Source organism: Dendrobates tinctorius, unplaced genomic scaffold, assembly GCF_039654945.1.
Source record: "Dendrobates tinctorius isolate UK_male_01 unplaced genomic scaffold, ASM3965494v1 ptg000249l, whole genome shotgun sequence".
NCBI lineage: Eukaryota > Metazoa > Chordata > Amphibia > Anura > Dendrobatidae > Dendrobates > Dendrobates tinctorius.
This window is the reverse complement of record NW_027361916.1, coordinates 4,388,974-4,403,362: the sequence shown is the minus strand read 5'-3', so window position 1 is coordinate 4,403,362 and position 14,389 is coordinate 4,388,974. Positions and strand designations below refer to the sequence as shown.

General features: G+C 44.0%; 1 protein-coding gene across 1 annotated transcript in view; it reads left to right on the top strand.

Annotated features, from left to right (window-relative positions):
- The first annotated feature begins 7,596 nt into the window (after positions 1–7,596).
- Positions 7,597–14,389, top strand: part of LOC141063335 (uncharacterized) — a 51,137-nt gene continuing 44,344 nt past the window's right edge. Inside the window, exons 1-2 of the mRNA XM_073557383.1 lie at positions 7,597–7,678; positions 12,824–14,169. Of these exons, the coding sequence (XP_073413484.1) occupies positions 7,597–7,678; positions 12,824–14,169 (1,428 nt within the window). The remainder of the gene's footprint in view (positions 7,679–12,823; positions 14,170–14,389) is intronic.

Sequence of the window (14,389 nt, the reverse complement as noted above, 5' to 3'; positions counted from 1 at the left end):
CCTACCCCAAAAAGCTCTGTAAGCAGTGCACCAGGGAGACTAGGCAGGGGTCCACAGTGTCATCCAAGGACATTCGAGTCATAATCAGGGAGGAAATACAGGCTATCACCCGCGCCAGTACTCCCTCAGAGTCTAGGAGCAAAAAACAGGTGACCCTCAGCTCAGAATCAGAGGAAGAACAGGGGTTAATCTCTGACTCCTCACTCACATCCTCGTCATCATCATCAGACATGGAGGGTCGGTCATGTTTTCCCCTGGATAGTGTGGATAACCTGGTCAAATCTGTGAGGAATACTATGGGGTGTGAGGAAGCAAGGGGTGCCCAAACCGCTCAAGAAATAATGTTTGCGGGGTTGGCGGAAAAGAAAAGGAGAGCGTTCCCAGTAATACCGGCAGTTAAGGCCCTAATAAAAAGAGAGTGGGAAAAGCACGATCAAAGAAGTTTTCTCCCATTGGCCTCAAAGAGGAAATATCCATTTAGCGATGAAGAGCTATTAAAATGGACCAAAGTGCCAAAGGTTGATGCCGTTGTAGCCTCTACCTTGAAACAATCTACTATTCCGGTAGAGGATGCAGGCTTGTTGGCAGACCCGCTAGACCGTAAGGCAGAGTCATCCTTGAAAAGATCTTGGGAGTCTACCACGGGGATTTTTAAGCCAGCAGTAGCCAGCATGTGCACCGCTAGATCTATGCTCGTATGGTTGGATCAATTGGATCAACAAATCGAGCAGAAGGTGTCAAGAGAAAAACTACAGGCCGCTGTTATGATGAGTCACCGAAGGAGGAAAAAACAAAATACCAGCTAAGTCCAGAAAAAAACAGAGAGGTTGGCAGCTATCGGATTGCAGACCCCTGAACCTATCCACAACAGCTAGCAGTAGCCGTGGGGGGTTCCTACGGTGCCCTAGACCCCTCGATCACAGCCGGAGAACTACATAGCCTAAAGACAGAAAGGGGAAAACTAAACTGCCCCAGAGCAGACCCCAAAGCAATAGGCAGCCCCCAACATATAATGACGGTGAAGCAAGATGAAAACACTAACACAGATAGAAAGATAGGTTGAGCAAATGATGGGGCCCAAGCTAACTACATAGGACAGGATAGGAAAGCTGCTGTCTGCCATCCGCAAAAACCCTATCAAAATGAGCCAACCGACTGATAGGAACAACAGACCCTGAAGTCGCTAGGCTTCAAAAGACTATATCAGCACTCAGGTTTATTCTGAAGACAGAGCAAAATATCAACAGATCAGAGACAAAAATGGAATTCAGCTCACCCCCGGCCGGGGATGGCAGAACACCCAAAAAACAAGGCAAAAGAAAAACAAAACTGAAGAGTACAAAGCAGAGCAGAAAAACTTAGCTTTGAGATGCAGGGATCAGACTGGTCTCCGAGAATCCAGCAGGAAAATCACCAGCCAGGAAGAAGGGCGTCAGCAGCCTTATATCCAGTCCTCAATTCCAGCCACCCAGTCCTCATCTAGCTGCCCAGGTGTTTGGTAATCAGTCTCACTACCTTCCTTCACTAGAGGAGGGAGTTCATCAGACCTCAATGGTGAAGGGAAAAATGAACTCACAACAGTACCTCCCCCTTGAGGAGGGGTCACCGAACCCTCATCCATGCCACCAGGGCGATACGGGTGAGCCCGATGAAAGGCACGCACCAATCTTTCGGCATGAATATCAGAGGCAGAGACCCAGGAATTATCCTCCTGACCATAACCCTTCCACTTAACCAAATACTGGAGTCTCCGTCTAGCCAGACGGGAATCCAGTATCTTCTCTACCTCATATTCCATGTTACCTTCAACCAATATAGGGTCAGGAGGTGCCACCACAGGAACTACTGGTTCAACAAACCTCTTCAACAAGGACTTATGAAACACATTATGAATTTTAAATGTGACAGGAAGAGCCAACCGAAAAGAGACCGGATTAATAATCTCCAAAATCTTGTAAGGTCCAATAAATCTAGGCTTAAACTTAGGAGAAGCCACCTTCATAGCGATATTTTTTGATGACAACCAAACCATATCACCCACCTTCAACTGGGGACCAACGGTCCTACGGCGGTTGGAAAACCGCTGGGCCTTTTCCTGGGAGAGAGACAACTTATCCACTACTTGGTCCCAGATCTGGTGCATTCTCTCCACCACAGTGTCAACACCTGGGCAGGCAGAAGGCTCCACCTGCCCTGAAGAAAATCGAGGGTGAAAACCAAAGTTACAAAAAAAAGGTGACATCAAAGTGGTAGAACTAGCTCTATTATTTAAAGCAAATTCGGCCAAGGGCAAAAATGAAACCCAATCATCCTGATCAGCAGAAATAAAACATCTCAAATACGACTCCAAAGTCTGGTTTGTTCTCTCCGTCTGCCCATTGGTCTGAGGGTGAAACGCAGAGGAGAAGGACAACTGAATTCCCAGCTTGGAACAGAAAGTCCTCCAAAATCTAGACACAAACTGAACTCCTCTGTCAGATACAATGTTCTCAGGAATCCCGTGCAAGAGAACCACCTGTTGCAAAAACAAGGGCACCAACTCAGAGGAAGATGGCAACTTAGGGAGTGGTACAAGATGGACCATCTTAGAGAATCTATCACAAATCACCCAAATAACAGTCATTCTCTGAGAGACAGGCATATCAGAGATAAAATCCATTGAAATATGGGTCCATGGCCTCCTGGGCATCGGCAAAGGCATCAACAAGCCACTAGAGCGAGAACAAGGTTTAGACCGGGAGCAAGTCCCACAGGACTGCACAAAATTCCTGACATCACGAGACAAGGCGGGCCACCAAAAAGATCGACTCACCAGATCTCTAGTACCAAAAATACCTGGATGACTAGCTAATGCAGAGCAATGAACTTCAGACATCACTCTCTTCCTCCACTGGTCAGGAACATACAACTTTCCACTGGGACAACGCTCAGGTTTGTCCTCCTGAAACTCTTCCAGAGCACGTCTCAAATCGGGCGAGATGGCAGAAAGAACTACCCCCTCGCCTAAGATGGTAGCAGGCTTAGTCACAACAGGAGAATCAGCAAGGAAATTCCTAGAGAGGGCATCTGCCTTGACATTCTTAGTGCCCGTAAGAAAAGAGACCACAAAATCAAAACGTGTGAAAAACAAGGCCCACCTAGCCTGTCTAGGATTCAAGCGCTTGGCCGACTCCAGGTAAATCAAATTCTTGTGGTCAGTAAGGACCACTACTTGGTGTTTGGCTCCCTCCAACCAATGTCTCCACTCCTCAAATGCCCATTTCATGGCCAACAGTTCCCGATTCCCCACATCATAGTTACGTTCGGATGGGGAGAACTTTCGGGAAAAGAAAGCACAAGGATTCATTTTAGATGTCACAGGATCTTTTTGGGACAACACCGCTCCTGCACCAATCTCAGAAGCGTCCACCTCCACCAGAAACGGGAGTGAGACATCAGGTTGCCGCAAAACCGGAGCAGAAGTGAATCTTCGCTTCAGCTCCTGAAAGGAAGAAACAGCCTCCGGAGACCAATTCAGCACATCAGCACCCTACCTAGTCAAATCCGTCAATGGCTTGGCAATACCAGAAAAATTAGCTATAAATTTCCGATAAAAATTAGCAAAACCCCAAAACTTCTGGAGGGCCTTCAAAGAAGTGGGCTGAACCCAATCATAAATGGCCTGTACCTTGGCCGGGTCCATTTCAATAGTTGACGGAGACAAAATAAATCCCAAAAATGAAATCCTCTGTACCCCAAAAAGGCATTTCGATACCTTGACATACAGGGAATTCTCCCTCAAAATCCGGAACACAGTCCGAACATGTTCCACATGAGAGTCCCAATCCTTGGAGAAGATCAAAATATCATCCAGATAGATAATCAAAAATTTATCCACAAAGTCTCGGAATATATCGTTCATGAAGCACTGGAAGACAGAAGGGGCATTAGTGAGCCCAAAAGGCATCATCAGGTACTCAAAATGTCCCTCCGGAGTAGTAAACGCCGTCTTCCATTCATCCCCATGCTTAATGCGAATAAGATTATACGCCCCCCTGAGGTCCAGCTTGGTAAACCAGCAAGCACCTTTAACTCTGGAGAATAGATCAGAAATCAGGGGTAAGGGATACTGATATTTAACAGTAATTTTGTTGAGGGCACGATAGTCAATACAAGGCCTTAATGAACCATCCTTTTTAGCCACGAAAAAAACCCAGCACCTAAGGGTGAAGAGGATGGTCTAATATGACCCTTCTCCAATGCCTCCTTAATATAGGATCGCATAGCCTCGTGCTCGGGTACAGATAAATTGAAAAGCCGACCCTTGGGGAATTTACACCCCGGGTTCAGCTCAATAGCACAGTCATAACTCCTATGAGAAGGCAAAGACGCAGACTCATTCTCACTAAATACATCATAAAAGTCAGCCAAATAGTCAGGAACATCATGTGACTGGGGAGAGGTGGAGAAAACAGGAAAACAGGAGCATCACTAAGGGCACACCGACAACCCCAACTCACCACAGACAAAGATTTCCAATCCAGAACTGGATTATGGATTTGCAACCAGGGAAACCCCAGAACAATGGTATCATGCAAATTATGCAACACCAAAAATCTGCAATTTTCTTGATGGTCTGGGGTGACTCGCATTACCACCTGGGTCCCAAACTGAGGTTTATTCTTCGCCAAAGGAGTAGCATCAATACCCCTCAAAGGGATAGGCGTCCGCAGAGGTGTCATAGGAAATCCACAACGTTTAGCAAAATCCAAGTCCATCAGGTTCAGAGCTGCTCCTGAATCCACAAAAGCCTTGGCGGAAAATGTGGACAGGGACAGATCAGAGTAATTGCCAGAAGAAACTTAGGTTGAACACCACCCACAGAAAACGTGTGTGCACAACGTTTCTCTCGTTTAGGGCAGACAGAAATAATATGCGAGGCATCTCCACAAAAAAAAACACAGCTTATTACGCCTTCTGAACTCCTGACGTTGCGCCCTAGACAAAACTCTATCACATTGCATAGGTTCAGACATTTGTTCAACAGGTGGTAACATCTCTCGTGTAGTTTTGCGTTCACGTAAACGCCGATCCACCTGAATGGCTAATGACATAGAATCGTCAAGACCAGAGGGAACAGGAAATCCCACCATAGTATCTTTTACAGTTTCTGACAAACCCTTCCGAAAGAGGGCTGCCAAGGCACCATCATTCCAGGTAGTAAGGACCGCCCACTTTCGGAATTTTTGACAGTACAACTCTGCCGAATGCCGACCCTGGCTTAATGCCAACAGGGTCTTTTCAGCCTGATCAATAGCATTAGGTTCATCATACAACAACCCCAAGGCTTGAAAAAATGCATTCACATTATTCAGAATAGGATCATCAGGTTTCAAAGAAAACGCCCAATCCTGGGGATCGCCGCGCAGCAAAGAGATGACAATTTTAACCTGCTGCGCGGAGTTCCCCGACGAGTTAGGCTTCAAGGCCAAAAATAATTTGCAATTATTTTTGAAATTCAAGAATTTAGACCGATCCCCCAAAAATACATCAGGAGAAGGAATCTTTGGTTCAGCAGCATGTGAATGAGCAAGATAGGCGGAAATTCCCCGCACTTCAGCAGCGAGCTGCTCCATACGATCAGACAATTGCTTCATCTCCATTGAGAGAAAAATTCCCCCTACGGCCTCAGAGATATAGAGGAAAAAATATGCACACACAAAAAAAAAAAAAATTCTCACACTTTTTTTTTTTTTTTTTTTTTTACAATTCTCTCCTGCTATTGAGTACCCTAGGATCTGCGGTATGGCTGGTGATTCTGTTATGATGAGTCACCGAAGGAGGAAAAAACAAAATACCAGCTAAGTCCAGAAAAAAACAGAGAGGTTGGCAGCTATCGGATTGCAGACCCCTGAACCTATCCACAACAACTAGCAGTAGCCGTGGGGGGTTCCTACGGTGCCCTAGACCCCTCGATCACAGCCGGAGAACTATATAGCCTAAAGACAGAAAGGGGAAAAACTAAACTGCCCCAGAGCAGACCCCAAAGCAATAGGCAGCCCCCAACATATAGTGACGGTGAAGCAAGATGAAAACACTAACACAGATAGAAAGATAGGTTGAGCAAATGATGGGGCCCAAGCTAACTACATAGGACAGGATAGGAAAGCTGCTGTCTGCCATCCGCAAAAACCCTATCAAAATGAGCCAACCGACTGATAGGAACAACAGGCCCTGAAGTCGCTAGGCTTCAAAAGACTATATCAGCACTCAGGTATATTCTGAAGACAGAGCAAAATATCAACAGGTCAGAGACAAAAATGGAATTCAGCTCACCCCCGGCCGGGGATGGCAGAACTCCCAAAAAACATGGCAAAACAAAAGCAAAACTGAAGAGTACAAAGCAGAGCAGAAAAACTTAGCTTTGAGATGCAGGAATCAGACTGGTCTCCAAGAATCCAGCAGGAAAATCACCAGCCAGGAAGAAGGGCGTCAGCAGCCTTATATCCAGTCCTCAATTCCAGCCACCCAGTCCTCATCTAGCTGCCCAGGTGTTTGGTAATCAGTCTCACTACCTTCCTTCACTAGAGGAGGGAGTTCATCAGACCTCAATGGTGAAGGGAAAAATGAACTCACAACAGGCCGCTATTCCATTGATCAGAGGCGCAGCAGCCTTTATGGCCGATGCATCGGCAGACACTCTGCGGCTGGCAGCGAGTTCGGCGGCTCTGGTGAACGCCAGGCGGGCTCTGTGGATGAAGAGCTGGAAGGGGGACTTGCAATCAAAATCTAAGATTTGTGCAACCCCGTGCGAGGGTGAGTTTCTCTTTGGGAAAGCCCTAGATGACATACTCGCCAAGGAGAGGAAGAAGGCCTTCCCTGATTCTTCTATCCATTTCTATAGGAGAACCTTTAAAAGATGACCGTTTGGAAGAAGGAGGCAAATGGATAGATCAAATAGATGGCCCGCAAGGGAAGAAAAACAAAAGGGTAACATGTTCAGGGGTTCAACGTTCTGGAAGGAAAATAAAAATTAAAAAATCAGACCCACCAGTAGGGGGTATATTAAAATTTTTTTATTCAAAATGGGAACAAATAACTTCGAGCCCATGGATCCTAAGTATAATTAAAGAGGGAATGAAAATAGAATTCCTTCAAATCCCTTATGATTTCTTTATCATAACCCGCCTTAACCCTATAGTTCAATAAAAGGCCCTCGAAGAAGAAATTCAGAGCCTACTATCCAAGGGCGTTTTAGTAGAGGTCCCAGTGGGACAGGAAGGTAGAGGATTCTACTCTCCTTTATTTTTATTTCCAAACCAAGATGGTACGTTTAGGACAATTATTAATTTAAGGAAGCTTAATACGTTTATAAAAAATTATAAGTTTAAGATGGAATCAATCAGATCCACCATAAAGCTTCTCTTTCCAAACTGTGTAATGGCGGGGATTGACTTAAAAGATGCTTACTATCATCTTCATATCCATGATAGATACCAAAAATACCTAAGAGTCGCAGTGGTGTTCGAAGGCAAGATCCATCATTTTCAGTATACAACCATGCCTTTCGGCCTCTCTACAGCGCCAAGAATCTTCACCAAGGTGATGGCAGAGGTGATGGCCTATCTTCGTCAAAAAGACACTCTAGTCGTACCTTACCTAGATGACTTCCTAATAATTGTGAACTCTGTCATCCAATGTACCAAACGTGTGGCTGACGCGATCTCATCTTTGCAGGATCTAGGCTGGATCATCAATGTACAGAAGTCTAGACTTGTTCCGCATTCGCTCCAGATGTTTTTAGGGTTCCAGTTAGACTCCACAACCCAGAGATGTCTACTTCCTCAGGTAAAGATTGCACTCACAAAAGAGAAAGTGGAGGCAGCAATAGGTAGACCACGCATGTCTCTGAGAGGGGCAATGTCGCTATTGGGGTCGCTAAATTCTTGTGCCCCGGCAGTCCGGTGGGCCCATTATCATGTCCGCATCAGATCCTCCAAGAGGACAGGCGACATGGTGGTCACCTCGAGAGCAAGATAACCTTAACACTTGAGGTCTTGACTTCTCTAGAGTGGTGGCTAGATGATGACCATCAATCCTCAGGAGACCCATGGGTTATAGTACCATCTTGTATCCTAACCACCGATGCTAGCCCCCATGGCTGGGGAGCCCATATGGGGAATAGCTTTTGTCAAGGAAGGTGGAATAGAGAGGAATGGGAATACCTGTCTAATTTAAAAGAGCTGACAGCGGTATATTATGCTCTTCACCATTTTCTTCCACAGCTCCAACAGAAACATGTCAGGATCTTGTCGGACAACACCACTACAGTGGCCTACATAAACAGACAGGGAGGTACTCGATCAGAGACTCTGATGTCTTCTGCGGCAAGAATCTTAAACTTAGCCGAAAGCTATTTGTTGTCCCTCTCAGCTCTTCATATCAGGGGAGAGAACAACCGAGAAGCAGACTTCTTAAGCCGAAACACACTTCGGCAAGGGGAGTGGTGCCTCAATCGCCGAGTCTTCAAGGACATAGTAGCCTTATGGGGCAACCTCAGGTGGACCTCTTTGCCACGAAAGAGAACAGACAGATAAAGATGTTTGCTTCCCTGTCCCCGTCAGATCACCCAGACATACTGGATGCCCTCCAGGCCTCATGGAAGTTCAAACTGGCATACGCCTTCCCTCCATTGATTCTCCTGCCACAGGTGATTCGGAAGATCAGAGAAGACAAGGCGAGAGTAATCTTGATAGCACCATTCTGGCCCAAGAGTCCGTGGTTCTCGTGGCTACGAATTATGTCAGTGACAGATCCTTGGGTCCTTCCTTCGATTCCCAACCTACTCTCCCAAGGCCCTTTTTTCCACCCCCAAGTGGATAGCTTACACTTGACGGCGTGGAATTTGGAAGGCAGCTACTAAGATCAAGAGGCTTTTCTGAAACACTAATTGCTACGCTCCTACAGAGCAGGAAGCAGTCCACGACCCAGATTTATACAAGAATATGGAAGAAATTCCTACAGTTTCATACAGCACCTCATACAACAGAAGTCCCGATAGTTCCTATCCTAGAATTTCTACAGAGAGGGAAGGACTTGGGCCTGGCAGTAAACACACTGAAAGTTCAGGTGTCCATGTTAGGGGCACCGTACGGCCATAATATAGCAGGAAATAAGTGGATATCACGATTCAATACAGCTTGCGAACGGATAACTCCAGTTCACATACCTGCAATCCCTGCATGGGACTTAAATCTGGTCTTAGATACCCTGATGGAAGAACGCTTTGAGCCAATAGACACAATATCCCTCAAATACTTGTCACTCAAGACAGCCCTCTTAGTAGCACTGACATCTGCTAGAAGAGTGGGTGATATCCAGGCCCTGTCCATAGATCCACCCTTTTTTCAGGTATACCAGGATAGATTAATATTAAAGCCAGACCCCTCATACCTGCCTAAGGTATAAACAAAATACCATAGATCTCAAGAGATACTTCTTCCAACCTTCTTTGAAGATCCCTCTGTTAAGGGGAGAATATATGGCACATGAATATATACAAGAATCAAAACTGTACCACTATATAGACGCTTTGCTGAATAGTAGGATCATGTTGCTTTAAGATACTTCTGATTTTCTGCTGAATTATTTCTGTGCATGACCCACCTAGGCTTCATGTAATACCGCAATACTGGGTGGACAAGGGTGGATCAGGCTAAAGAACAATACTTATGTACACGGTGATTATGTAGCATATAAGAACAGTAAACAGTAACTCAGAAACGTACATAGTGATACGTAGCGACATGGGAACGGTAAATAGTAATTTAGAAATGTACCCATGATGTAATAACACAAACTCTGTATAAAAGCTGTTCATTTTTGGATTAAAGACAGAGAAGAATCATACTGACACGATACACCTTGTCTTGTGTATTCTTTTCTCCGTGCACGTAAAATCTCTACCAAAGATCCAATTCGGCCACAGACAATTAAGACGGGCCACACCCTAGTGCGGCAGAATCAACAGTTGGCGCTCAAACACCTCCACTCCAGAGGAGCGGAAATTCCACACTTTGGACGTCAGAAGAACTGTCCTAAAATATATTGAGAGGTCCAGGAGTTGGAGGCAGTGTAGGGCTCTGTTCGCATCTTTTCAGGGCTGTAAAAAAGGGTATGGAGTCACGAAGAGCACCATTTCCCGATGGATCAGGGATGCCATTCGCTTAGCCTACTCCGCAAAAAATGAAGATCCTCCGGAAGGCATCAGAGCGCATTCCACTAGAGCAATGGCGACCTCCTGGGCCGAGAGGGGAGACGTTCCAATTGAAACCATATGTAAGGTGGCAATTTGGTCATCTCCTTCTACCTTCTATTATCACTATAGACTTGACCTTTCATCAACTTCTGACCTAAGCTTTGGCAGTACTGTCCTTGGCACGGTGGTCCCACCCAGGTGATGGTCTCTGGAATCTCTCCAGTGGGTGCAGTCGTGGCGAAGGGTAAAAAGCCGGATTACTTACCGGTAATGCTCTTTTAATGAGTCCACGACAGCATCCGCTCACTTCCCTCCCTGCTAAAGATATCGATAATAAAGTATATCTGCTAAAGATGAATAAAAGACATTGCCTAATCCTTGGCGGTCCTCCTGGTACTCTGAAATGCAAAACTGAGGAGGAAAGGCGGACCGCCCCTTTTATCTTTCATGTAGGGTTTCCTGTTCCAAATGGGGCGGATCCGATTCCTCCAGTGGGTGCTGTCGTGGACTCATTAAAAGAGCATTACCGGTAACTATTCCGGCTTATCAGCTCCCAAACGATTTTTCTCGATGTCCCCAGATAAGTTGGGCATCCTGGTGGGTTTAATTGGCTATCTTTCCCCTCATAAATGCGAAAAACTGATGTGTATCCGGTTGAACTCTCGCACATTTTATAGAGCTTTATTCCGAACCTTGCCATCTTAGTAATAAATTACTTGAGGTGCAGTCTTCCTTTGAATTTTACAAGGGAAATGTTATCTGCTGGGGTGTAAAGCTTTAAGAACTTTTCTGTCAAGTCTTCGATGATGGGTGTGATTTTGAATAGTCTGTCATGTTCAGGGACATTTCTGGGCAGGCATTGACTATTGTCGTTAAAATGCCAAAATCTCATGAGCATTTCATAATGGGTCCTAGGAAGAACAGCAGAAAACATAGAGGTGGCTTGAACAGGGCGGTTGGACCAATAGGACAGAATGCTCGTTTTTTACAAGCCCCATAGCGAATGTAAGTCCTAAAAATGTTTTCCATTCTAGGACATTAGTTGGTGTCCATAAATTTGACCTAGCATAATAGGATCGTGGATTCTGGCTGATGAATTGGGATTATTATTATTATTTATTTATATAGCACCATTGGTTCCATGGTGCTGTACATGAAAAGGTGTTACATACAAATTACAGATATCACTTACAGTAAACAAACTTACAATGACAGACTGATACAGAGGGAAAAGGACCCGGCCCTTTCGTGCTTACATACTACGGGATGATGGGGAAGGAGACAGTAGGTTGGTGGGTTGCAGCAGTTCTGGTGTTGGTTGAGGCGATATCTCCGGTAGTGGTGAGGAGGTAGCGGGGTCATTGCAGGCTGTAAGCTTTCTTGAAGAGGTGGGTTTTCAGGTTCCGTCTGAAGAATCCGAATGTGGTTGATAGTCGGATATATTGGGGCAAAGAATTCCAGAGGATGGGGGATATTCAGGAGAAGTCTTGGAGGCGGTTGGGTGAGGAGGAGCGACATAAATATATAAATTTGTAGACTAATATGCTCTAGCAAGCTATCTGTCACAAACAAATTAAAAAAATAATTGGTCCAAAATTTTCCAACTCCACATTTATACCAGGAATGACCTTAAAATTAGGGATGAATGGATTAGCCAAATCTGAAGCCTCCTATCTAGGAAATGCTATGTCAAGAGGCAAAGCCCCTTGGACATTGGTGTGCACCAATTCACGAGCACTAGGGACAGCGCTAGTACTGGGCATTGTTCCCTGAGTTGGAGACATTTCTCCAGAAGTGCTATTTGTCCTTCTTGTTGTACTGGTCCTTGTGTGTGAGGATGGACCAGAATCGCTGCTCATTTCTGAGCTATCACTGTCGCTGCTACTACAGTAAAGCCCTCGAAATCCAAATCGCCATCTGACACTGCACTTTCTTCGCTGTCTGAACATAAAAGTGCATAAGCCTCCTCTGCACTATAATACTGACGGGCCATTTTATTCATTTTTATTTTTATTTTCCAGAAATAGAAAACTCTGAAGTGACCAAATTATTGGGGAGACAATTGAGAAAAAACTAATTCTTTAGCCTAACAATAACTTTAGCCTTACATTAACCCTAACTTTAGCCTAACAGTAACCCTAACCCTAATTTTAGCCTAACAGTAACCCAACTTTAGCCTAACAGTAACCATTACTTTAGCCCCAACACTAACTCTAACTGTAGCCCCAACACTAACCCTAACTAGCATTATATGTAACCTGCCCTATTTGTTTTTCTATTGACAGATGATGAACCTGATTGAGGACTTGTTTTTTGTGAGATGAGAATTGGTATTATTTTCACCTACATAACATTGATTGGTTTCTTTATATTTGACATTTGGGAGGCAGAATGAACAAACAGTTGAACACCGCACACTACTGGCTCATCCAACAAGGTTTTCTATTAGACTGTGAACTGTCATTGTCTTGTTAAATAATTAAAGTTTTTTACATAGCTTGCCATTTTTATCGTCAGTTTAAGTAGAAATGTTCAAAAATATAAAACTCAAGGATATTTTATTAAAAAAATTGTTTTTTATCTTAGCAGAGGACTGTACCAGGAGATCAGAGGGACAGCTGACATCTTCAATTTTTAAATCTGATGATCTTGAGATCCTACAAGATACAACGGAAGTGATTGCTATTACTCCAGATATATCATCATCCATTCACAGCAAAGATCTGTCATCCGATCCTATGAAACAGGTCCCATCTTCTGATTCTTTACTTACTACTAAGGAAAATCAAAGTCACAAAAGAGGCATTAAAAAACAAACTGCTCCTAAAGCAAAGAATTCATTTTCATGTTCAGAATGTGAGAAATGTTTTAACCGGAAATCAGATTTGGTTAATCACCATGCAACTCACACAGGGGAGAAGCTTTTTTCCTGTTCAGAATGTGGGAAATGTTTTAACCAGAAAGGGAATCTTGATAAACACCAGAGAATCCACACAGGAGAGAAGCCTTTTTCCTGTTCAGAATGTGGGAAATGTTTTAACCGGAAAGAGCATCTTACTAGTCACCAGAGAACTCACACAGGAGAGAAGCCTTTTTCCTGTTCAGAATGTGGGAAATGTTTTAACCGGAAAGAGCATCTTATTAGTCACCAGCGAACTTACACAGCAGAGAGGCCATATTCATGTTCAGAATGTGGGAAATGTTTTAAATTGAAAATAGGTCTTAATATCCATAAAAAAACCCACACAGGGGAGAAGCCTTTTCCCTGTTCAGAATGTGGGAAATGTTTTAACCGGAAATCACAATTAGTTTATCACTATAGAACTCACACAGGGGAGAAGCCTTTTCCCTGTTCAGAATGTGGGAAATGTTTTATCCAGAAATCAGATTTGGTTATTCACCATAGAACTCACACAGGGGAGAAGCCTTTTTCATGTTCAGAATGTGGGAAATGTTTTAAAAGGAAAATAAGTCTTGATAGCCATCAAATAACCCACACAGGGGAGAAGCCTTTTTCCTGTTCAGAATGTGGGAAATGTTTTAACAATAAATCAGCTTGTGTTAAGCACCAGGGAATCCACACAGGAGTAAAACCTTTTTCATGTTCAGAATGTGGTAAATGTTTTAACAATAAATCAAATTGTGTTAATCACCAGAGAATCCACACAGGAGTAAAACCTTTTTCATGTTCAGAATGTGGGAAATGTTATAACAATAAATCAGATTGTGTTAAGCACCAGAGAACTCACACAGCAGAGAAGCCATATTCATGTTCAGAATGTGGGAAATGTTTTAAATGGAAAATAAGTCTTGATAGCCATCAAAGAACTCACACAGGGGAGAAGCCTTTTTCCTGTTCAGAATGTGGGAAATGTTTTAGCAATAAATCAGATTATGTTACGCACCAGAGAATTCACACAGCAGGGAAGCCTTTTTCCTGTTAATGTGGGAAATATTTTAACCAGAAAGCGCTTCTTGATCACCATCAGAGCAGTCACACAGAGGAGAAGTCTTTTTCATTTTCTTAATGTGGGAAATGTTTTACTTGGAAATCAACTATTGTTAAACATCAGAGACGTCACATAGGGGAGAAGCCTTTTTTATATTCATAATGTTGGAATAGTTTTAACCAAAATTGAATCTTCTTAAATG